The sequence below is a fragment of the Numida meleagris genome, chromosome Z (genome assembly GCF_002078875.1).
Source record: "Numida meleagris isolate 19003 breed g44 Domestic line chromosome Z, NumMel1.0, whole genome shotgun sequence".
Taxonomy (NCBI): Eukaryota; Metazoa; Chordata; class Aves; order Galliformes; family Numididae; genus Numida; species Numida meleagris.
The window spans coordinates 2,202,135-2,228,734 of NC_034438.1; the positions used below are offsets into that span (position 1 = coordinate 2,202,135).

The following is a 26,600-nucleotide window of genomic DNA, read 5'->3' on the forward strand; positions in this document are numbered from 1 at the left end:
GGCTCAAAGAGATGCCAAACCCGAAACACAGCCTCGCCTCCAAAGCCGTGGGGTGCTCCTGCTCCGCTGCACGGCCTACCAGGCCTGCCAGGCCACAGGGCGCCCGAGCACGGAACGAGGACCTCACCTCAGCAACAATGGAGCAAGTATTCACACGTGTACCCTAACTCGTGCAATGAAGGGAGCGAGGACAGACGAAGGCTGTGATGTATGTGGCTTTTATCTTGAAAGAAAGAAAAAAAAAAACGAGCCTAACGAGATGCTGAAGGTTGGCAGAGATTTCACTGCCGACATCCCCAAAGTTATTCTCCGTTTTTGAGATCTGTACATAAAAGTCAGTTTAAGTCTGAGCGAAAAGTAAGTTCAGCTGATCCCCTTACAAAATTTGTTTGGAAATGCTTAATTGCTCCGTATATACTATTTTATTTAAAAAAAATAGTTCATGGCATGCTTACAGAGATATTGAGTCAAAGTGATGCCTGTGCATTGAAAGAAAGCAGTCACTGCAAAAAGCTGCTTCTGCATGCATGGGAAGCCTTGTAAAGTTGTCATGCTTTAAAATACGCTGCTCTTATCATCATCGTAAAGGTATGCACAGCAAATCTATGAACAACAGAAGCACTTCTTTTTTTCATGTCAGCAAACTATCTTCCCTGAAAGGATCTTGATTTTAAACAGGTAAGGACAAGTGTATTAAATGGCAAATAAACACAAACGAACCCATATAACGTTTACCTACAGGTCAGTTAAAAACGCAGACAATTTCCGATGAGGGAGATTTCTCCTAAGTTTATATCAAAATCTTTGTATAAAATTATGCACAAAGGTCATCTGCAAATAATTTATTCCAGTCCTTAAAAATCATCTCCTGCATAGTCCATCAAGCAGGTCCTGTGAAAGTAACACGGCTCTCTAAGCTCTCTTTTTTAATGAAGGCATCGTTAGGAAAATAATAATGTTGAAGCACCCGTGACGGTGTTATGCTGAGAATAAACAGCATTTATTGAGTTTCCTTTACGGGATTGATCCAAAACCTACAAACTGATGGAAAAACGCTCACCGACTTCAGGAAGGAAGAAATTAAGAGCTGTGGAACATACGGTGCTGAATTCCAACAGAAAGAAAAGGAATGGCACTAACATAATTAAAAAAAAAAATAACCAGAAGTGACTGATGTATAAGAACCAAAGTAACAGAGCCAAAAGAGACCGATGGCGTTCTCTTTGCTACAACTATGCCTTCGCAAAGACTCTCCACTTCCTTTATTGCAATTTCTATGTTATTTGCATTAGAATCGTTTAACAAGTTCTAACTGATGAGGAATGTACATTTTTGGTAGCTATGGAGAAGTTACTTCATGTGAAGAAAGGCCTTACTGGAGAGGTGAACAAGCCCCGTGTGTAGCGATAGCAGTAAGAATTAAATAGAGGTTTCCACTATATATTTTAAATTAATTCTACTTTAAACATCACAGTTTCAAGCCTGCCTACTCAGGAGAACTACCAGTATAAAAAAATCCACACGCTAGCAAGTTACTGTATTATTTAAATGAAACTTCTGTCCTGGCATTCCCAGTCACGAGTCAATAATGATCTCAGTGGCGTTCCAGCGCGGTGCAGAAGAAGCTCTTGCTCTGACCCAGAGCAGCAATGCACACCTCCAGACCACCGCCGTGTTTACTGATCTGTCTGTCACGCCTTTGCTTAAATTCCTGTGCCAAGAACCAAACCCGTCCACCAGCGGCCGCTTATCTCGGGACTGACACCGCTATTTTTATTCCAGCGTGAAGGATACAGATTGATTGTATATACATAAGGAAGCAGCAGTGCTTTGTGTGCACGGGTCATGCATGCACACACACACACATACTTCGGGTGTGATTCATCTCGCCTAACTTGAGCCCAAAGTTTCCTTATCTAAGCTGTCTGGGAGTTGAGATAACTCATGGAAGAGGAAGACACCGCCAGGGGAGACCCTCTGTAGGTGCTCCTCTCTTTCCAGAGATCTGCAGAACAGCAAACCAGAGTTAGAGGAGATGGTTTCCACCCAAACTGACCACATACATATGTGTACATGTGCATATTTTTGCACACGGTGTAAAGACAGCTGCTTCCATAAATACGCCATACGCAACACAGCAGTGACATTAATAAAAACTCCGGACAGAAATGATCTACTAAACAGGAGACAGAAAGTCAGTTGTGCACATTGGTTATACATAGCTAAATCTTTAGGGTAAGCTTACTTATTACTTCTGCCTGAAAAGGAAGAAGAAAAAGTAACGAGCGCTGTATCCAAGCTGCAGAACTTGGGAGTGAACACAGAGTTAAGGAGATGTTACGGGTCTGCATCTAGTCTGGTTCCCTAGGGTACATCTTTAAACATAAAACTTATTTCCTTATATAAACATTTTGACATGCAAGAAGAGCATTCGGAGGAACAGTCTAAATGCTCCCATTGTAACAAACGTAGCTCTATGGCTTCTGGAGTATTTAAACAAGGATTCTAACTTAATATCTTCCCAAGTCAGGTGATGAAAGCCCACAGCGTTTCCCCACCCACCCCCTCCCTTTACAGGTGTTTTACGTCTGTGCTGGCACATGCACATAGGTATGCTGTGTTTTGTTTTCTGTTTTTGTATATATATATCTTTTAATTTAAACTATATATATATTCTCTATAAATTAAAACAAAGTTACCATGGTAGTCAAACCCAAAAAGGGAAAAACAAAACAAATAAATACGAAGAGAAAAGCAAACCTTGTTTTTAGCATAATCCAAAGTAACATCAAAATTGCGAAGATACGATATATATATATATATTATTTTTTTTAAGTTTATGATTGATTCAAATCAGGCTCTGCAATATTCCCATTCTCTGGAAAGATAGGTGGAAAATTGTTATTAAAAGTCGCTGGAAACTCTAGCGTAGCATCGACATTTTGATAGCCCACGTAAGAATTAAACGACTGCTGAGGAAGTACTTGGCTATCAGGCATCTGTAAGAAAGCCCCTGACTGTGCGGTAGGGGGGACTCTTTGGCCAACTAGTTGCATTTTAGGTTCCCTGGGCTCCAGTTGCTGCTTGCTTTCTTCATCCGTGTCAAGACGGGTTAGCTTTTCTATCCACATGCGAAATTTCTCCTCTGTCTGCCTCTGCATCTCGGCAAAGCAGTTCATGGCCTCTTCCAGGACATTGCCTATGCAGTTCCTATCCCACACGGTGCCCCTGTCAAGCAATCCTGGAATTTCCCTGGTCGCTCCTCCAGATCCCCCAGCACGACTGAAGCCAGCTTTAAAGACATTGAGGCCATTTGATAAGACATCATTAAGTAAGAACATCATACTGTTTATTAAGGCATGTTAGGAAAACAAACTTTTCTAATTGCGTCCCTTGGATATTAACACAGGGGAGGAATTAGCAAATATCAAATTAACCAACATTATTCATGTCAAAATAAATAACATTTTGCACTCACTGAGGCTGTAATAAATTTTGGCTTCAAAATTACTCTTATTCTAGAATTCTCAGACGATTCTGTCACAACGACCTCATTTGTTTTATAAAACAAATTAGCCCAATTCCCTTCCAATTTTGATTTCCACTGAAGGTATCCAAAACATCATCCAGCATCAAGAGGTTTACTTCTGTTAAGCTGCGATCCAATAGACTACTGTTTTAACTGATAAATCTGAATAGTTATACTTGTTTTACTTAGATACTTGAACCCTTTTGTAGCAGGCTGATAAAATGCACACAAAACTGCACGCAGTAACAGAGATGAAGGCCAGCACAGTGACTGCAGGGCCTGAAGTAGCCAAGCCCAAACCTTAGCGCTCTTGGTTTAATTTTGGAAAAAAATACTCAACACCAATGAAGACACAACAGAAACATACATATAAGCACAAAGATACATGAATACTATGCCCATACATGAGGTGGAAGCAACTTTTGTTGGGTCTGATGGGCAAACACAGCTAGAGGAATGACCCACAGGACAGGTCCGAGTGACGATGCGGATGCCAACGACAAGCCTCACACACCAAACCAAGTGTGCCCTTCATCTTGAGAATTACCAGCTGGCCATGCAAAATTTCTCACGTGACTTCTTCTAGTCAATGCAAAATAAACAGACTGGGCAAAGCTGGAAGGAAGTTGTTCTCCCTCCATCTAGCAAAAACGTTGGCGAAATGACTTTAGGATTACCAGGAAGAACTTTAGCAGCAAGAAGACAAAGCCATCCTCATGATCTTACTCTACATGTCAACTGAAAAACATACAGACACCACTGCCTTTTCTAGTTCACTCGGGAAGCCTCTAGGAAGCAACAAACCCCAGGAAAGCTGGGCTTTGGACCTGTCTGAGAGACAACAAGCAATGCCTGCATGCTGTCCTAGCACACGAACATTACCTACAGTAATTTCAGAATGAGACAAGCATCACATTCAACTATACAAAGCAGCTATCTAAACAGTGATTTGTTAACAAGAAACTTGTAGGATCCTCTCATTTAAAACTAGTAGAAAATATCCCAAGAACGAGAGAACTCATTGCACAACCTTAGCAAAGACTACTAATAAAAGCATAAGGCACTAACTCTTTATTGGGATCAAACTGTGTATGTGAAATTACAGCATCACTTAAACAATACATTCTTTAGAGGCTATCTAAATGAGGTATACATAAGTCTTTCAGGAAGCAACAACTAAACAAAGCCCAGGATTATTCTCTTTTTATTTCCAAGCCATAGCAATGCTACCACTTGAGGGGCAGAGACGTTCCATTTAAGACCCTACTTTGGAAGTCTCCTCCTATCTGTTTACCTGTCAGATAAACTGGAAATTCAGCATTTCAGTCCTCTGCTCAAAAATAAACTGCCTTCTAGTAATTATCTTCCATCTCTATGATGGCATTTAACTGAAAATAATCAAGTAAAATAGTACCTTTTTTCCTAAAATGTAGTTCCTTTTGTATATTATATGTCATTTGGCCCCCTAAAAAAGAAAAAAATACATTACTCTGTTCGCATACTCCTAATGCTAAACATCCAATGTGGTTCTATTTATTCTTCAGTCAAGGATCTTATCCCAAGACAAAAGAACTAAACTTTCTGCCTTTCACTGGTTTAAGAGTAGACACCTTTAAGTGATGTTAAGCAAGTTTTAACTGCCATCTAAATAAAAACTACTATTGATAGTGGTATGTGATATAAAATAAGCCAGGCTTTTAAAGTTAAGAATGAATTACCACAGTCAAAGCTGACAAAACTGTTTTCTAAACTAAAGGGACTACGTATTGAAAGATATATTACCCAGCAATATAGTTTTTTTCAAGGCATCCTAGCGTATCTACAGTTGACAGTGGCAGCAAATCAATCAGCGTCAAACGCTCCCCGTGCTGTTCTACTGACTTCTTTACTAATGATCTTTGGTGTTAAAAAAAAAATTAAGTCCAAAAATGCATTTCTGTTTATTATATTAAAGAGCTAGCATTTATCAAACCGGTCCCATTGCTAACTGTAAGCTTGCAGACCAGCCATTTTAGAAGCTATGCCAAGACAGTGTCTCCTGCAGAACAGCACCTAAGAAATTCCCAATGCTGTCTCTTTATGGGATGTTAAGTACTATCCAAATAATCACCGTGTTTAAAGTTATTTAATTTAAGGGATCAGACAACATAACAGTTAAGAAGATACACTGCATCTTCATTCTAGTTAGCAATGGTGGACCATGCACAGGCATTTGCTACCGTGCCTTTCCAAATGAGTATCTGACTGCAAATCTCTGATTCTTCCCTATTCTTATATCACTGTGTGCAACTCCAGTAAAACTCACCCCTTGGCAGACGCTTCATCCAAGTTCCGTGCGCTAATCTTAGGAGGAAGTACACTGGCTCGCACATACTGTGCTCCTCTCTTTAGATTTCTGCATATTACAAATCCTTTTTTTTCCTTCTCTTTTTCAAACCAGTCAGCTGCAATACCTTCTTCAGCATCAGTGCTTGAACAGATTTCTGAAAGCCTGTGAGATGAGTCTCCACTATTTCAATGCAGACTTCAATTTGCGCTGCAGAAAGCGCAATGGTGGTGAAATAACCATTTTTTCCACATTATGACTTGTTAAAAAACCCTTCCTTCTTCCAAATAAAAGCATTTAATAAGAATTAAATATTGATTCCTAGACTCGTTCTCATGCTAATTTCATTTAGAGTTAATTTGCATGATTAAATTTGAAATTGTTTCAAGGAGAATTTTTCAGTAGCAGTAAGTCTAGCAGAACCTGTTTCAGGACTCAAAGGTCATCTTCTTATGCCTGAAGTGAATGCTACCGAGTACTTCTTAACAAACAGTACAATTTTAAATGCCAACAGAGAGGCTCAGACATTAAGATATAATAGATTATTCCTCAGCTGCAATAATTAAAGAATATTGCACTGAATGAAATAAAGAGCACAAACTTTCAACTGCTCAGGTCAGTGAAAAAATTCTCAGTAGCATCCAAGAAGTTTAGATTGAACCTCGATTTTCAGGTTGAATATATATAATATGGTGTGAAGTTAAGAATAACACATCACGTTGTCCTTAGTTCCTACTGAATCCCCAATCAGATCTCAGCTCTTTACTCTTCAATCTTTGTGGAGAAGAAAAACAAGCCAGAGCATTTTAATGAAGCTCAGCAGAGAACTGACTCTACTGCACAACTGCTTAGTTCACGACTTGGGCGCATGCACAACTAAACGAAGCTAATAATGCTACGTCTGTTCATGGCACCATCATGCATCTAACTGAATATTTTTCTTATCTTACTCATCTGTCCTAATGTATTTCAGAATCCGTTGTGTGAATGGTTTGAAAAAAAAAAAAATGATTGCACTGTTAGGATGGAAGTGGTTTAGTGACACAGAAAAATTATCGTATTCTCAAATTTGGCACTTTAAATTTCAGACTTTCCCCAAGTAAACTGCCTCTGTCGTAAAGGTTGTACTAAATGAACTATCACTAAAAGTTTTAGAGCATCTCTGCTGGCAAAGCCATTTTCCAGACAACAGGCAGGTTTGAATATCTGTCCCAGTAATAAGCCACATAGAGCCTGAAACAAACACTACTGCTAAGGTGTCCAAATACAGTAAGACTACGGGAAACACAAACTCCTCCGCATCGAGGTGTACATACTTTCTCAAAAGTAAATGAAAATGCTTTTTCATGCTTATGTCCTGACAGATGCATTGCAGTTTCTTGACAATGAAGTTCAAGCGTGAAGTTAAAAATGAAATCTATCACTTTTTGACTCTGTGCTGAGGATACCCATGGCTGAATTTCCAGGAAAGCTTTTCATTGCCCTGTTTTATTTTCTAATTGTTAACTCCTAACTTTTGAGGCTGTTTAGAGCTAAGAGCGCTAAAAACGCTTTCTATTCAGAAAAGTAACTTCAGCTAAGCTCTCTGTAAGCACAACGAGAGGGACTGCAGGCAGCCCATGGACCTGCCACTGCATGGAGCACAGGGAATCCCTGCCAGGCTTACAGCTCCACTGCATCTGTGAAGACCACGCTTTACTGACCCAAAGGAGCACGGGATGCATTTTTGGCTACCTTTGTCCTTATCTCTGTTGAGCATGTTTTTCTCTTGTACTAACAGCCAGTTTCCTACCAACCAAAGATGTTTCTGTCTAAAGGAAAACCACAATCTGACAGGCATGCATTGTGCCTATTTCCAGGGTTTTAATGTCGTAATGTAATTTCGTATTACATGGATGATAGGAGCTATGAACTAACAATAAAGGTCACTGTTCTCCAGGCTGGCTTTTGCACACCCACACGGTGCAGCGGAGGCAAAAATCAGGCCTTGGTTTAATAATCATTAAATTTACAAGTTTTCCATATACTACAGTGGGATCTTTTCACTACACATCTCTCACAGTATGACCTAGGCTCAAATATTGGAGCTCAGTGGCACAGAAAAGTACTCAAGAGTGATTTCCAATCTCAGCAATGCAAGTCAGAAATCTAGGCAGATCTGAAGAATACCAAGTGGGACCTTTCTGGGTCAGAAGGTGCTTCATGACTTCATAAAGTATATACCTTGGTGGATTTGGTGAGGCTTTTTTGGGAGTGGAGGAGTTGACCTGTCTCAAAACTTGAGGAAAGAAAAGTTTTCTTCCATGGGCTTTACATTAAGTCTTAATTGCCCAGTAAAGTGTAAATGAAGTAAAAAAAAAGAAAGGCACAGAGCTATGAAAACTAGAAGTTTGACCAACTACTAAATTGGCAAAAATAATCTTAGAGTATCTATTAAAGTTTATTACACATTATAAGAAGAATATGCCTTTCCCAGACTTTCCAGTAATAAATAAACATTAACTTCCTTTGAGCAACCTGCTTCCTAGCAATGTGTGGGAGAAAGGCCAGTCCTCATGGTGACAGAATTGTCCACTGTCATCAGGCTAGTTAGAACAGTGACCATTATTTGCAAAATCTGATGCAGATATTTTAAATAAGACATCTAGTAAACATTAGTTCAGAAACTGAAGACCAGCTACTGCAGTTTTCCTTTAAGTTCTCTTGCCCTATGTAAACTTAAACTTATCTCAAAAAAAAAATCTAGCACAAAAGGCAAAAAAGTCAGGTAACTCAGTGAAAATTGGCAAGCCAAAAACTTTATTCTTATGTAATTTTATTTCTGATTGTCATATGACGATGCTTCTACGGTATAGTATTCTGTAAGAGCAGTACACAAAATCCTGTCCATGGCACTTGGGCTAATAAAACGACGACTCAACAGACAAGAACCTTTAAGAATTCACCCTTCTTTCAACTAATAAAACTGTAAGAACCTCCCTATAATTTGCTGCCTCCAATCTTTTAGCACGGATGTTTCAGAAAATTGAAAACATAGATGTCGTAGATTCTCATCACATAGGAAAATGGAAACAGCTTTGTCTGAAATGCTGCAAATTTGTAACTGGAAACAGATTGGGCACCTGTGTAAACAAATTCATATTTATGTCCTAAAATAGGTGACCAGCTGCAATCTGCAAGAATTTGCAATACGGCTAAGTAGATTTGTCATGCACTGAAACGGAGAGCTGAAAGCACAGCACAAGTGCAGTAGTGAGTAGGGCCTTACTGTAACACAGGCAAGAGGTATGCTATATCGTTTCAAACACAGCTGCCAAGCTGTGGTCTTAGTATATTAAAGCAAAGCTGGCCACTTATCTTAAGAATGTATTTATTAGATTATCACCATCTAATGGGATTTAACAGCACTGATAGGAATTCATATAGGCTTACAAAGGAAAAGATCTGAAAATTCCAGAATTCAAAGACAGTCCTTCCTCCAATTTACCACTTCTATAATTTGTTGGCGTGCAAAAGTGCACTAACACCTCAGAACAGATTTTAAAATTTGCCCATATCTTGTTAATATACTGCAGTCTTCAAATTTACACAGAGCTGCAGTTCTCCTGGGTTTTCTCAAGTGTCACTCATCTAACTTAGCATGACAGCTGAGAAATGTTGCCAGATGCGTTACAGTTCAGTTTAAAAAACATCCTCTACCTGGTATCTCTGCAGTGATTGTCTTGCTGCTCCCTGAAACCTCTTCATCATCATCTGATGAACTCGTGCTCGAGTCACACGTCAGGTCACTATCGCTGGTACTGCTGTCCTGCAGCAGGTTGTACTTCTTGCGAGCAGCTGCCTCCCGTTTCTGCCTTAACAGCCGGATTCTTTCTTTGTGCTTTTGGCTTCGGTGACCTTTTACCTTGGTAACTCGACCATTCTGCTTATCGACAGACTGTCGGTTTTTCTTGGCAGCCATTGTTGAAGTTTCACTTTCGGACCTGGATCGCCTGGATTTCCTCCCAGCTGCAGCCCCGGAGACCCCAGAAGGGTCCCCCTCCACAGCAGCTTCAGCTTGACAGGGCTCGTTCTCTTCCGTGGAAGACAACGTATCTGAGTCAGCCAAATGCCCACTGGAAGAAGGAGAAAGCATGCAATGATTAGAAGAGTCACTCTCATAAACTCGACCACCCGTTGGCTTGTCACTCTCGGTGGATGCTAGCTGAGACTCCGAGGAGTCTCGCCTCAGTTCCATCAGTAAGCAAGGCATCGAAGAGAGCACTGCCGAGTCTGATGCAGTGGGCACGCTGTCTTTCTGAGTATGTGTCTCCAGTTCTATAGGTCCATCTTCATCAGGAGCTGTCTCTTGCTTCTCAGAAGCCTTTGGTGGAACTTCTGAATCCAAAAGTTCTTCTGCTTTTCCCACTGCCTCCATCTTCATTTCAAAACATCAAGGTCCTCCCGGTCTCAAAGCATGGAGCACGCAGACTGGAAGATGGGGTCAGCTAGTTACGGTTTTCAGCAGTACAGCAGCCTGCACAAGAACAGAACGGTAAGAATAATTTACCCAAGCAACTCACTCAGTCCCAGTCTTCACAGTATTACCTAATCCACTAGTTGCTTTCAGTTACAGGCAGCATGACTCAATTCCACATCGGCTTTCTTTATTTACTTTTCCTTGTGAACTCATCCTGTTACACCAATCTATTCCTCCTTTTTTCGTATTTGTAAAAGATAGGGTTGGAATCACATCAAATGCAGCTCACCTCACTGGAACACCAGAGCAGATCAGAAAATGACAGAAGTCTCTCTAAACATTTTCTTTGTAAAATTTAAACCAATGCATTCGAAGCAACGTATGCTAACTTCTTCACCAAGAACTTTACACATTTTAATGGAGAATTTTAGCACTTAGGAACAAAGCCAGAGTGAAAATTCCCAGTCTTGGTAGCCATCTGCCTGAACAGACCAGAATACAGGTCTGTTTCTATATCTATAAGAAATCTATTTTCAGTTGATCAGGACTTCAAACTTTATGATTTTTATAATGTTTTTATGGTAATTGACAAACTTACAGCACCAACGTGGCGTAAAAGAAACCCAGACGTCTTGGCTTGAAACCAAGCTGCTGCTGAACATTACAGAGCAAGACTACAAAGTGACACCATATTCTCGGGGACATGGGATTTACAACACTTCAGGCAATGTCTTTAGAAGCCTTGGCTACGTATAATGAAGATTTCTTCTCAGCGGGGAGAAATGCTGGTAAGCCATGTGTAAAGGCTTATGAGGAGCATTTAAAACATCGCTCAGGCGCTCCTTGAAAGGCTGCCTACAAGCCCTGGCTGCATGAGAACCCACGAGCTGGCCTAGTCTCTCTCCTGAAGCTGCCAGGAAAACAGCATCAAATAGCATGGGCTGCAAGCAAGAAAAAGCATCCACCCACACCACTCTCCTACATTTACTTTAAATTGTATTAAAATAAATTGCATTTCTTCAGCACAAGTATGAAAATCAAGCTACTGATTTGACTGATAACTTGCACATTATCAACTAAGAAGCACCTAGAGCATCCTCAGGGAAATTTTTTTTTTTAAAGCTATACAGTATTTATCATTTTATCTTAACTTTTCACACTCTGCCTTTGACCCAAATCTTGATTCAAAGCAGAATAAAGTGAAGGAAGACCTTTCAGTTACCACATTCACTTGCAGATGAATTGTATGGAACAAATTGCTCACGGGTTTACAACAGTGAAAAATAAACGTATGGCACTTCAAAGACACATAAGGAAAAGCAGCATTAAGCTGCAATCTACTGTTTAGAAAAATACATTTTGGTGGAAAAGAGTGATCAGTACTTCGGTAGCCTGAGAGAGCATGGATGGCTTTGAAAGATTTTTCCATCCCACCTATCCTCCTTCAGTTTCCCAATCCATCCCAAGCTGCCTCTAACTGCATGCTGCTTATCTGTAGGACAGAGCAAGACTTAGAAAGGTTCTGTCAAAAGCTCTCGATTGTGCTATTTGCCCCATCTCACTTTGAAACTTCATTTCAAAAGAGTATTAAAATAGAGCTTGTGATTCCTTCAGGCTAATGAATGAAATGATGCAAGAGAATCAGAAAAATAGTTATGGGAAACACCAGTTATGGAAAGAAAGCTTAGTTAATAACAGCACAAGAAAGACAGGGATGACAACTCCAGGCCTACTGAATACCAAAAAAAAAAAAAAAGGAAAAAACAGTAAAAAGGCTGTTTTCCATCAAGAAAAAAGAAGAAAAAACATAGGAAAGTGTATATAAAGGAAAACGTCTCCAATTCTTGCACTGAGTAAAATTCTCTTGAAAACAACTTAAAAAAAAAAAAAGATTTTATGGAGATGGTAATTTAAGGTAAGTAATAAATATCATATACGAACTCATTTATTTTCTTGGCCACAGCACAATACCAACAAACCCACATGATGAATACACATGTTCCGAGACAAAGGCATCCCAATACTGTAATAAAAACAGTATGTCTACACATTTCATCTGCAAATCCACTTTATCAAATAATTTTCCTATTTTAAAGACAAACATACTTGATGACTGAACGACTTGCCAAGAGTTACACACAGTGGGGTGTGTAGTACATATATGCTAGTGCAACTAACTCCCGGCTTTCCCTGTGGTAATATTCTTTGAAAAGAAAAACACCTTTCCCAAGAAGGTTGAAATTTGATTTCTGCTTACGCAAGGAAAAATTTGGTTGCTCAAATACATAAAAAGAGAATAACTAGCTGGCCGAAAGAAATGCATTTTGAAGTTCAAGCTAGGAACCATAGGACTGCTTTTGCACCATCCATCCTTTTAGCACAAAGGACGGAGCTCAACACAAAGCTAACGGGCAGCCAAAATGAACTAGAGATTCATTTTTCACAAGCGTCTTATTTGGGAACATCATCTACTCCAGGGCTCCCAAAGGGAATACAATAATATCAGTACTTGACTTTCCATTTTGCTAGCCTACCAGCCAGGAAATAGAAAAACAAGTTTCATCTACGTCTTGTGACCTTGATAAGAATGTAATTATGATAAGAAGCTTTTTTTTATTATTACTAAGTAGGATCTCATTTTGACTACTCAAACCATGCCAGACCTCTTCCAACTCCTGCTGCAAAAGCATCTGATCTAGCTGTAGAAGGCCCTGTTCATTGCAGGGGAGCTGGACTAGAGATGGCCTTTAAATGGCCTTTGCAACTCATACGATTCTATGGAAAACACCAAAAAAACCCAAGCTTTAACGAACCAAGTTCTGTCAGTCATGGAATCACAGAAATTTCCTGTGCAAAGGAGCTGGTCCAACGGTGTCTGCTCCGAACTCCTGCCCGCTCAGGACCGATCAGGTCAGGTTGGCCGTAGCCTTGTCCTGTCAGATTTTTAGCATGTTTACAGACAGCCCCTCCTCCCAGCCTCCTCTGAACAAACTAAGCTGGTGACCGGCCTCCAGGAGAACCTGCACCGTGATTTTCCTGGCACTGAGGTGATGCTGACCAGATCCTCCTCCGAGACCTTGGTGCAGTGTCTGCCTCTCTCCAGCCAGCAGGAACCTCTCCCGAAAACACCAGGAGGTTTCACAGGTGGTAGAGATATTAATGACAACCATCACCTTCCTCAGTGGCTCCAGATGCCATGGACAGTAAGTCCTACCGGCTTACCTCATATCTGCAGTAATTCTAGCATTAGTATGTATGTAAAAGAACAACTCCATATTTACCTCAAGGGAAGAGGGTCTGTCGTGACTCACACAGACTTTGCTGCAGACAGTGGGGGGAATAAGATATCTATCCCAAGGAAAGCAACATCTCAAAATAAAAACTGACTTAGTTCGGACTGATAAATGTGTAGATCATAAAGAGGAACACTGAAAAAAGTCCTGCTCTTTCTTGCCACTCTCTTTTCTAGAACTAGCATTAAAAAAGGTGATCTCAAGGTAGAATTAGAGAAAGACCAGCTTCCTTCCGAAATGAGAATATAGCACTGAAAAAATAATTAAAGCTTACAGACACAGCTGAATACTTAATTAGACATTGCTCAGAAATGTCGTTCTCCTTTTTTTGACGCACAGATATTGATACAAAAAAGAAATTCTGCAAGAACTTCTGTGCTCGATTTTACTTTTTAACCATACAAAGTACCAGCATGCAGAAACTTTTAAATATCTACCCACAACTTCACATGGGAGAGACTTTTAAATCACGTAGTCGTTTGTAAAGGCACATCATCTGTACTCTTAGAAAAATGCACTTCTGTGAAGAAAGCCAGAAGGATTCCAAAGGTCAGCTCAGCAGAGACAACACAACCAACCTAACAATGTCATCAATCCAGATCCTTTTTTACCCCCTACTCACAACTGAGCAGTTCTGTTCCCTCCTTTGCACCAAAGTTTGTTCACCCTTTCTTGGGTGAATTCACTTCACTAAGTCAGAAGAAAACGAAACCAGAAAACAAAAAACGTCCCACCAGAGCTGGCAATAAGACAAGGGAATGGAGGGCAAGGAACAACTTATCCCTTCAGATAAAAACAAATCTGATGGAAAACTACCTGCTGCTTGACCCCATCACACCTTGAACGCCAACTGCACACAGGAAGGGTTACTGAAGAGTTTCTTTCATAGCACTGTTTCATCTGGTAAGAGATTTCTGAAGACAAAAAACTGATCAAAAAGCAGAAAGTGAAATTTAAACACATAGGTATTAGTAGTTCCTGAATAACAATGATTCTAAGAACAACTGTTGTAAAGTTTATGTTATTAATAAACACTGCCACACAAAGAACTGTATCAAGGGTGGCAGGCATGCTCTTTATCAATCAATAACTGACGACATACACATCCTTCATAGGATTTTTGCTTGTTTTGTTCTCAGCAAAATCAATGTTCTTTAGAATTGCAAATCATCATATCAGTAGGAAATGAGTTTCACCCAAAAACATGATAAGGCCAGACACACTTCATAAACATCACCATAGCTTCACTTTAATTGTACATCATCTTTTTAGCTGTTATTGAACTCGTTCATAATAAAGAATCCCCAACGTATACAAAGTGCAAACCATCTCTGACCCTCAGCAGCTGTGGGTACGACAGATTCTTACTTCAGAAGAACTGAGTTTCCTACAGCAGCTTTCTCTTAAAAGTCAGTTTAGCTTACTACCGACGCATTTCACAGAACAGCCCAGACTGGAAGGAACCTCAAAAGATCACCTGGTCCAACCCGTCATGGAAAAGGAACCTAGATGAGCATAACTACCACCATGCCCAGTCGCATTCTGAAGACCTGCACTAAAGCAGATTTCACAGTGTCCTCTTACTCAGAATTGAGCAAACCATTTTTCCTTGCTTATGACCATTCTCATGTCAGTTCTAAGAATTTTTAGATCAAAATATATCCAGCAGAACATTGTCTTTTAGTACCCTTTTAGCTCTGAAAGAAAAAGAAAATTGGAACCCACCTCCTCACGCCACAAGTCAATCATTACAAGTTATCGTTTGAAAAATGAGAAACTAGCTATATTTTCACTGAAAATAATATAAAGTATGTTTTGAGACTACATAAATAAGAAGTTAAACTGAAGTGCTGCGCAGGATTTACTTGTTTAGAATACAAAGCTACAGAGATCCCTCCAGAGGAAATATATCTTACAGCTGCAATGTCATAGACACCAATGTCATCACTTAAATCTAAATGTTTTTCTATTTATATGAAAGTGAAGAATGCAGTGACTCGGATTTACATAAACAATTATTTCCATTGCCAGTGGAAAACCTCATGTTTATCGAGCACAGATGGAATAAGAAGTAAGAGAGTCATAGGCAAACGTATACTACTTAGTCCAATAAAATTTCATAAAATAGTCGATTTTTCTTTCAACTTCTTCTTTTATTATTATTTTTTTTTAATATAAACACTCTGGCAAGAGCAGCAAGAACCCTGAATAAAGCACTTGATGGACTCTGTGTTTAAGGGAAAGGGAAAGAGAGGGGATAGAAGCAGCACATGACCTGGATACTGAGGAGCTGGCTGTAACACTCAGGTCCCCCTCATAATACAAGAAGGGAAAATTCTGGCAAATCCCACACTCTCTGGCAGAGAATCACACGATTCTGAAGATGTGGAGTACTGGTGACCGGCCGCTTCTGAGTATTTGCCTACAACTTTTCTAGGTACACCCGTGTGTTGAACACACCTTCTTTTCTGCTCCAAATTGCTTCCTCACCATTAAAACTAACCAAATAATCGGGCTGCTACAAAAAAAAAAAACCACCTAATTTGCATCACGACAAAGGAGGAAGTAGCAGTGCTTTCCGGTCTTTCCAAGCGCTGTCTTTTGTATTCTTTCTCCTCCTCTGGCATACTGCACATTCTTGCACGATGTCTTCTATTCTCTGCTAAGTGCCACACATACCTTTGCACCTAACGGAAGCGCAAGCAGCACTTGATCTGACTGAAGACGGTTGACTCAGCTCAGTGCGGATGCGTGCACGATGCTCTAGAGCAGATTTCTTCTAACACTAAGCCACCCCCACATGGATACTGTGTAATTTATATAGCGTTCCTTTGAAAACGCTGCCCTGAAGCTGACTCACCAGCACACAATTCTACCTAAGGCACATTTCTGGGAGTGGAGTTGGCTCTTTATCAGATGATTCACAAATCAGGCCTGGTAGCGATCCTGAAGAATAAGACCCTTTGCAATAGACATGCTAAGAGAATTGAGGTGTGAAACAAAAGAAGGAAGGATTAAACTAATGCTCTGTTTCAGCTGGTTTTGCATAAACAAACCAAGGCTAAAAATAGGCTGCTCCTACTGAGTGCTCAGCAGGCTGGATATACAAATTATACAAGACGGAACAGAAACTACAAGTAAATATATTAAAGCAAACGTTTGTGAAGCATCCTTAGAAACCCTGAAAAGCAACAATTTTTTCATCATTAACAAGAAACGAGCGTTTACATTTAAATACAGGTCTACACATTGTAATTTTAACACACATATCCTGCCTCCTCCTAACAAAATGTAACTAGCAGTTAGGAGTCAGTTTATCAGTTGACAGACAAACTTTCAGAAACATACACCAGCTGCACTGGAATCCCACAAAATCATAATCCTTGAAAAAATAAATTAATTAGCACAGAGGCAAAGGCACACAGGTTGCATTTAATCTTCTAAAATATCATTTCTTTCTCAGAGTGTAACTTGTTTTTCCTCGGGTGCACAGTGATTTAAAGTCCACAGCACTCTCCGCTCCATCAGCTGCAAGGGGCCTATTTTTACTAACCTGTTCCTAAAAATGTAGGATATAAACTCATGGATTCTCATGATTCTTTCAACAAAACTAGTTGAAGAAATCCATGCTGGGCTAGTCATGCTTCATTTCTTTTTTGCTCTGCCACATATTAGCTTGCACAGGACCAACCTACTAAGGATAGCCACATGGATGCACCATCTCCTCCTAAGATTTGTAGTTTAACAAAACTTCCCCATTTTACCTATTCATTTATGTTACTCAAGATAAATGCATTCCGTGCTTCCTCCATTGATCCATGCCGTTTTATATAAACAGACATCCAGCCTGAGAGAAGTGCTGCTTTGCAATTATTTGCAACTGTTCCTTTGCAGGAACAGGACTGCCTGCCTACCTTATGCTAGATCTGCACTGTCTTGCACTACTTCTCTAGCTGATGTTGGTGATTCCCTTTGTCTGTTGCATCTCATAATAAAGTTATCCAGACGAGAAAGTTACTGAACTAGAAATTGCATGGGCTTACGACAGCCATTTGTCCTTAACAAAGATGAATTAGCAAAGAGATATTAAGCAAGTTTACAGTTCAGCTGCAAATACTTCACAGTCAGCCCATTTGACATGCTAGTATACAAGAAATATACAAATCAACTTTCGGGTATTTTAAAGCTTCAAAAACCCATCATTCAGTAGCAGTTTTGCTTTAGGCAAAAACATGGCATCTTCCTGTCATATCTGGCAGCAACATGGCCATTTTATGGTCTGGCCAACTGAAGAGGCGAAATTAGGTGGCATGTCTAAGTTCTACACAAAGTCTGGAAAGGATCTGCAAGCCAAACCCAGACCTCAGGTCATTTTCACACTCACAAGCTACTAATGCTCATTTGTTATTTAACTATTAAGCTAGTAGTACAAAATCTAAATGCTGCAACATGAAATCGTAATAGAAGTACTAGTGAAAAAAAATAGCATTGATACCCTAAAGGCAATGACACGTTGCCTTCAAATTATGAAGTTTCAGCACCAGTAAGCAGCAGCTGCTGCTGGTCTGTTCCTGACACCAAAGCTTTGATCCTTTTTTTTTTTTTTTAAACCAGTAACAAGAGAACATTTGATCTTGCTGTCCAGCAGACTGCTAATGCAGTCTTTACATGCTTAGCATGCTCTGCTGAAGGAAGTGCTCATGACACCGGGCTGTCATATCCTAAGTAATCAGTAAGCAACAGGTACAGCTCCAGTGGAAACAGCCTGCTGGCTTCTCACTAGAAAAGCTGACCCGTGCTGCCAGACCCTACTCAAGACCACATGTAGAAAGACAGCCAACCTTTTAGTCTGCATCTTTACAAATCCCAATACACTGCACCCTATTCAAGGTTTCCTAAGGAACTATTCCAGAAAAACAAACAACAACAAAGGAATCCTCACAGGACATAGCAACCACAGACATCTGTGGACACAGGCAGAATTAGCAGCAGACTGTGGCACGGCCTGTTATGGAAGGAGAACAAAGCATGGTAAGGAAAAAGGACACTGCAGGAGAGGGTTAACTCAGAGCAAGCATTTGACTAACAGCAGATGAAGAAGTTGGTACAAAGTATACACAGATTCATTCTAAAAAATGATCAGAAGTTACTCTGGGCATTTCTAAAACACAACTAACTGGGTCAAAAGGCAGTTCTAAGTGCATTATAAATAATGTCCTTAACACTGTTGTTACTATCAGATACTTCTTACGTTCACTCCTAGCCAGCAAACCTCAAGAAATTTGACCCCTGCTTTGAAAGAGCAACAGAAAGACAGGGAAACATACAGAAAGCTTTGCATATATTTGACTTCAAGAGTTAAATAATAGCATACCTAAGAGAACATCAAGTTACCTAGTATAAAAAGAGAAAAAAAAACCATCTAGACAGTAGTTGTTGTTGGTACTGGGCAGGTATTAACAGAAAAAAGCCCCACTTACCCTTAAATAAAAGCACTATGTACCCTAGAATTATGTGGCATTATTGTTCTTTATTTCAGAACAGCTGGGAGAGCTTTCTTAAGAATAGAACTAATAATTAGCAATAGAAGATGTGTAAATGATGTGTATGTGCAACTTTCCTAGCAAAAGGAAACGTAGAAGGAAAAAAGACCATTAAGTCTGGAGCATTATATCCAACAAAGTTTTATTACTGCTGTAGCTTTATGAATTCCATAAGAACAGCAAAATTCACACCAGCTGTTAAAAAGTAGAAAAAGCATTATCTTGTAACACAAAAAGAAGAAATCAAGCGTCTGTTATCAAGCTAGCTTTCAAATTATGTGAGGTCTGTAGCTGCATAATCCCTCAAAAATTAATAACTGTGGTATGATACTCTCTAGAGTTCTCTGCAGTATTCAACAAGGTCTGGACTGTCTCTTGTGACAGTGGGCTGATATAAGCTGTAGATAAAGCATGGCCTGGGATCCAAATGCTGTAAACTACTTTTAAGATGACTTACTAATATCAGTAACTGGAATCATGCAAAGTAAAACTTCACTTCAAAAACAATCTTTAGAGAAATGCTTGTTTGAATTAGCTCCTCACAGAGCCTACACAGTGTTAACCAAAAGACATAACAAGCTCTGGAAAAACCGCAGATACTGACAGCACGAATTGTATTTATCAGCAGTTCAGCTCATGGGCACAGGCCCGTTCTTTCCCACAATGATAACTTCATTTTCAAAAGACATCTTGTTAAACAAGATGAGGCCTCAGGCTACCAGCATCTCATCCAGCTTACCTCCTTAACAGAATGTTTCCTAAAAAACAACGCTCTTATCTTACATTGCGGAATTAACAGACAACTTCCTAGTTGAACTAGTCATCATCACTTCTTCCCCCAATCTCTCCGTGTGCCAGCATACTTAGATATCTCTCTATAGCAAGAGTTGGCATACCCAGAGAACAAGAAGTGGGAAAGTAAATGGAGGAGTCATGAGATTACCAGTTGATTAGAAAGACACAGCACAAGAGAGCAGTATGTACTATCTTAACCTTATCTGGCTAACATGTTAAGTTCCCTCTTTTCACTTCACCAAGCTAGGCAATATTATTTGGAGCATGCAGTGCAAACCAGTATCATGAAAATGGATGGTTCTCAATGAAAAACAAGTTACTGAAATGGTGGAAGCCACATCATTTCACAGACAACTGATATGATGAAGTCTGGCTCTTAGTTATTCTGAGCTCTGCTACTGTGAGTCCCTTGGTCTCTGCCCATTTGGGATGAATGGAAGGGAAATTTGCTTTCTCCAAAATAGTCTTGAAAGACTAGTGACCAAGCACTAGAAAACACAACATTACAGAAGAAAAGTAGCAAGAACATCATCCAACCACAGTCAGTCTCTGCCTCCTTATAAAAGCTGAAAAGCATTCTGCAGGACACTGCAGAAGTCACACTGCGAAGCCAAGGGTACAATCCAAGCGTACGGAAGAAAAAATGCAGGCTTGTGTCTTCAATACTTGCAGTTCATTAAAGTGACCACCTGTTCTTCTGATCTAAAAGCTCTCAGATTGAGTACTAACAGCTTTTAGCCGTGTTACTGCAGATGACTATCACAAGGCTGAAGCCTGTTCAGTATTCTGCTAATTACATTATTGTCTGAATATTCAAGAGACAGATTAAGTGGTGAAACTGATAAAAGACTAAATATTTTCTTAAAAAGGGGTACTGTGTTGGACCACCGTGAATCTAAAGCTGACTCACCACACGACCATGAGCACGTTACTTGACCTCTCTGCGCTTTCAGTAACGCATCTGCAATGGTGTAACAGCAACACCTCAGTGCTGAGCTGCATCTCATTTCAGTCCTGAATGAGTAATCAACACGTGCCTGAGCAGCAGAAACAAAGTCACATCCGTGGAGAAATTCCTATACTGCACCGACTCTACTCGGGCTGATCGGATCTGTGAGAAGGGAACACAAACAAGTGTGAACGAGCAATCAACCACAAATTTAATTTCTAACTCATAGCAATAAATGAGTGTCACTGTATCAGGCACTCCAGTCTAGATCAGAGATGGACTTATGAGAAAGCAGCTGCAGAGGCTAATACTTATGCTATACGCACATTTTTATTTACATCTTTCAGGTTTTCTTTATGCTCAGAATTGCCCGTTTGTCGAAGTCATTTTCTAGTTCTCAATTTGCAGAGTCAAATGCAGCAATTTTTGTTGCAGCAGATTCCAGTGTCATAGCAGCTCAGCTCTGTTAAGGGCACAAGCATTGGTTACCTGCTGAACTTCACTTTGTGCACTGCAAAACTGAGATGGACACAGATTCCTTACTGTCCTGCACACAAAGAAGCAAGACAAGCAAACAACACAGCAGCATGCAGAGTACCACACTTCTTTGTCCAGAGCTCAATCCCAACACTAAGCCAGTCCCTCTCTCCTACTGCTGCTTCACTTTTGGTTCCCCACTGCTACTCATGTTCAGGTCAGTAAAGATTTACCAAGTTTCACAACTTCTTTCCAAGAGCGTCTGTTCTGAGGTGCTAGTTGTAAGCTTGCGACTATGCTGCTTAAATCTTTCACTTTGATCTGGTAAATGTGTTATTAAGCCTTCTGCTGAATTTCTGTCAACACTTCAGTTACGTAAGTCATTTAGTCAAACACAGGTAAAAACAGAAGCTGAGACTGATCACTGATCCACTTCTGTCTACAAGTACCATCGAGACACAAACAGATGTTACAGAAAGTGAAATACGGGTTGCTTGAAATAATCTATTCATTGGAAAAGTTTTCAAACTTGGATTTTTTTTAGGGGTAACAATCTGGCCAGAGTGTAATCAGGTGTCCCGGTTTCAGCTGGGATATTTTTTTCCCCACTTCACCGTGTCTGATAGGATGCTATGTTTTGGCTTTAGAAGAAAACCAACACTGATAACACACGGATGTTTTAGCTGCCGCTGAGCAGTGCTGCACAGAGCCAAGGACATTTCAGTTTCTCAGCCTCTCGTAGAGTCCTGCCAGCAATGGGGCTGGGGGCACAAGGAGCTGGGAAGGGGCAGAACCAAGACACACTGACCTAAACTGGCCAAAGGGATCTTCTACACTGTGTGACATCGTGTGACAAGAAGAGAAAATACTGGGGAGTTGGGCAGGGCAGGAGAGGCTGCTGCTGCTCAGGGACTGGCTGGGCATCAGTCTGCAGGTGGTGAGCAATTGCTCCGTGCATCACCTATTGTGTCGACATATTCCTTACTGTTATTTCCCTCTTTCTTTTCTGTCTTCGTAAACAGTTTACAGCTCAACCTATGAATTGTACCTTTTTTTTCCTGATTCTCTCCCTTATTCCAGTGGGGAGCGGGGGTGGTGAGTACAAGGCTGCGCAGTGCTGAGCTGCTTGCCAGGTTAAACCACAACAGCAGGCAGCTCCAAATGCTCGTGCAGTCTGGAGCCACATCAGTGTGGTGCGTGGAAGCTCCCACCTCACTAACAGATGTTTAAGTGAGACGCCGATAGTAACCTTGCAGGTCCTGCATGGCACATGCATCCTCAGTGGAGCAGGGTGTTGATGTGATAACACACAAGAGACAGTGAAGAACGTGAACAAAACTATTTATGCCCTTCAAGGCAAGGTGGAAAAACTTGCACTTTAAAGGTAAATACCTACAAAGAAGATGGGGGTCAGGACAAACGAGGTAATTATTTCTTGTCCTACTGATCAACTTACACCAACTGCTTAGTGTTCAAAGTCCCTCCTCATTCTCTGTATTTACTCTTTGTTCATCTAGTCTTACCTTACCTCATTAATCCCCCCACCTCCTCCACAGTCAGCTGCCAGCATGCTCTGCCCATTTATCAAACATGCACCAACACTCTTCCTATGTCTCTTCTATCAGTTAGAGCAGAGCTTGGTTTGCACGTGTGGTTACCACTGCATGTGTACCATTCTCAACTGCCTTGCGGTTGTCTTCAGATTCCTTCCCCTTTTCCCAGTACCCAGTTTAATGCCTCCACTCGTTTCCCAACTTGTTTGTGCCCTTCAGGTTTCACCAAGCGGGCAGCCTTTGTGCACTTATCAAGTGCAAACACAGAGGGTCAGGCTGTACTGCAACACGTGTCACGTTCTTGAAAGTGCAAGACCGCAGTCCTTTCCTCTTCCTGATTTCTGAGGAATTCCTCATCGCAGCTTTTTGTGATGTCTACATGCTAGCCAACCCACAATTAGTTTCAAGAGCAAAGAGAAATAGTCAACACATTATAATTAAAAATTTAAGTGCTTAAAAATGAGTCAGAAGTGTTATCCTCATACTGGAGCATAAATACTAGCTGCCTATGTTCACGCACTACCTTCCCTCACCCCCTCTGTCCCTCTTCTAGTCACCCAGACAAAACACTGCTGTTACTGGTACCCCCGAAAGCAGCATTTATTAGTTGCCACATAACCACTCTCACTGGAGCTTCTTTTACCAGCACCAAGCTCCTCCAGATCACTGGAGTTGTGAAATACTCAGAGAACTGCTTAAGAACTATTGCTCGTAGGCAGATGAGTTCACAGCACTTTATCTCACCGCTTTTGCACTGTGTGTTTACCTGGGATCTGAACTCCACATAAACTCACTGTTCTCCTCGACGGCTGCTACAAACTCCTTCACTCCACAAAGGCAGTGTTTCCCTGCGGAAGCTGCACAGCTGGGACTGCCTGACTTCAGCTCTTCTATCATAGAAACAGCAATTACAGATATTAACCGAGGCAGAATGAACGCTTCAACAGAGCATCATACCCTGGTTCCACTTATTTGAAGCACATGACCACGGTCAAGTGTGAAATTACTGACAGATTTAAGCAACAAAAAGCACTTTAAAACGAACATTTAAATTTAAAAGTTTGTCTGCTGTTTTAGGGCAAGAAATAATGCTGTTTGCATTTAAAACTTTTCCTAGAGAACTAGAAATACCCTAGCACATGCCTACGAGTGGAACTACTATCTGGTTGTATGTTTGACAAGAACCTGAGAAGAGTTAGAATCTCTTTGGAGTGGAGGGTGTTCAAAAAGAAAACTTAAGTTTTTAAAGAGACGATCACTTAAGAGATGATTAATGAATGGTTCAGAGATTTACTGCTCACTCATTTTCTAAAAGCCAGAATTACAACCAGTAAAAACAAGAAACTGGGACTTACATTTACGCATGGCACCCCTATATACAAGTTGTCACAGCCCCTCGAAATGCAGTAAGGCACTTTGTGCTGGCTTCAAGTACGGGACTAGTTGCAACCAGGACCTCATTTAACTTGGCTGCTGCAGTTACGGCTGCACGAAGATACTGGCAGATGCCAACACAAGTAGCCCAGCTCCACAATTAATGAACCCAGACATGAACAGAGATCTATAGTGGGAACTCTCTTTACCACCTACGCTCTCTCAGCTAAAAGAAGGACCCAAGCCTTCCAACAAGCAGCCCTTCGGTAACTGCCTGATTATCTCAAAGTTACAATTCTGAAATCGAGAACATAGCATAACTACTACCAGTCCGTGCAGCCTGCCTTCTTGCTTATTCAAACAGAAACAAGCAGCACAGTTGAACTTCGGATTCTCCTTGCTCAAAGCCACATCTGCAGCCCATTAAACGCTAGAAGAGTGAAGGGAACTCGGGCGAGACAAGCAACGAACCACTCGAACTTTTTCCCACATAACCTCTGTTATCCTCGCCGCACCCACAGTAACCAAAGCCGCACAAAACCGTGGGAGCTAACACCAGCACAGCCCCACGCCGCGTGCGTCAAAGTTTTCCCCCAGCCGATCCCCAACCCACGGCCGAAGCGCTGCGGGACGCCGGGAGCCGCGGACGGCTCGCACCGGGGCAGGGCTCGGGCAAACCCCGGCCGGGCACCGCGTTTCGCTTCGGTGCGCCGTGCGAGGCCGCGCGGAGCTCCAGCCGTGCCCGGCCGGTGCGTGCCGACGGGCTCGGCCCGGTGCCCCCTCAGGCAGCCCTCGCTTTTCATACCCCTCGGCCGGGAGGCCGCGCAGAGCGGGGGCCGTTCCGTGGAGCCCGCTCCGCTCTGCCTCAGGGTGAGGAGAGAAAGACCGGGACCCGCCGCCGGGTAACGGTAACGGCTCCGCCGCGACCAAGCGGCCCGGCCCCAGCGCGGCGGGCTAGCGCAGGCCGCGTCGGTTCGACTCACCTGGACGGCGAAGGCCCCTCCTGGCCTCCCCCCCGGGGGGAAGCAGCTGGAGCATGGGCGGCCGGGAGGAGCCGGGTCTCCGCCGCGCCCCCGACGCCAGAGAAAATGTCAGCGGAGGCCGCGGGGCTCCGCTGCGCGCCGTCACTTCCGCCGCCGGAGCAGCCGAGCGCCGCGTAGAGCGGCCGCGCCCGACAGCGCCCCCCTGCGGCGGAGAGTGGGGCGCGGCGGGCTGGCGGACTGTCCGTCCATCCATCCGTCCGTCCGCCAGCAGGAATCCCTTCAGTCCACTCCCCAAAGCCTTCCACCTCGGGAGCTCAGGCACGCTGCTCTGCGGTGGCTGCTGGTGGCACAACGCCGTGGTCGGAGCAGGCGGTTTCTGAGCTCCCTTCAACCGCTCCGTGAATGTGTGTGTGCCTCTCCCCCTTCCTAAATCCCATCCTTGAACTTGGGAAACTGCCTTTGGGTACGTCTAAGGAGAATCAGGAGCGCCCAAGGTCAGGCTGGACTGGGCTCTGAGCACTGATGGGGCTGTGGGTGTCCCTGTGCACTGCAGGGAGTGGGACCACGTGGCCTTTAAGGGTCCCATCCAACTCAAACCATCCTATGATTTGATGATCAATCCATGAATTCTCCCTAGCCTCAGCCTCATGGACATGTCCAGTATTGGTGGCATAGAAAGCAGAGGGCAGGAACAAGACCCAGGCATTGCTGCTGAAGGCTCCAACACAGAGCCACTTCAAATCTCTGAAGCCATGCTCAACCACCAACTTAAAAACAGCCTTCAGAACCCAACAGTGTTCTGGCAAAGTCCAGAATCCCTCTCTGAAGGAAAGGATGCGCTTCAGAGGCACAACTCTATGACACCCACATGTTGTTGCACACGTGTCAGGACACCACAGCAAGGAACAGGCAATGCAGATTTGGACGGCGTACAAAAAGACATAACAAGGCAGGCGAGGGCGGTGAGCATCTGCCTTGTGTTTGCAAGAGGAGTGGTACATGGAAAAGAGCTCAAAGAGCTGCAGCTGAAGGAATCGGGAGCCTGGAGGCATTACAAAAGGAAAGGAAAAAAATAAAAAGAGATTCTGAATGTAATAGGTACAATATAATTAGTAAACTAAGCAGAGACACATTAGTGATCTGTAAATATTTGAATGAAGTAAATGGCATGAAGGGAGAAGGCTGGTGATACAGTAATGATCTTAATGGGGTAAAATTAAGAAAGGGCATGTTTAAGCTGAGAATCAGAGTGGAAAGCTTTTGAATAGGGAACCGTAGGCTGGAAAATTGTCTCCCTAAGGAAAGTGGTGAAAGCTTTA

At 41.9% G+C, this 26,600-nt stretch overlaps 1 protein-coding gene across 8 annotated transcripts in view; it reads right to left on the reverse strand.

The window, feature by feature from the left end:
• CZH18orf25 (chromosome Z C18orf25 homolog) overlaps positions 1-25,450 on the reverse strand; it is a 40,519-nt gene extending 15,069 nt beyond the window's left edge. Inside the window, exons 1-5 of one of the 8 annotated variants that reach the window (XM_021380618.1) lie at positions 25,282-25,442; positions 23,691-23,814; positions 21,221-21,357; positions 20,856-21,056; positions 9,555-10,371 (exon numbers count right to left, since the gene is read on the reverse strand). In XM_021380618.1, coding sequence (XP_021236293.1) covers positions 9,555-10,278 — 724 coding nt within the window. In that variant the 5' untranslated portion in view covers positions 10,279-10,371; positions 20,856-21,056; positions 21,221-21,357; positions 23,691-23,814; positions 25,282-25,442. Of the gene's footprint in view, positions 1-2,571; positions 3,293-4,943; positions 4,995-9,554; positions 10,372-20,855; positions 21,057-21,220; positions 21,358-23,690; positions 23,815-25,103; positions 25,190-25,281 lie in introns of those variants that run through there. The other 7 variants (XM_021380620.1, XM_021380619.1, XM_021380624.1 and 4 more) reach the window with 7 other exon arrangements.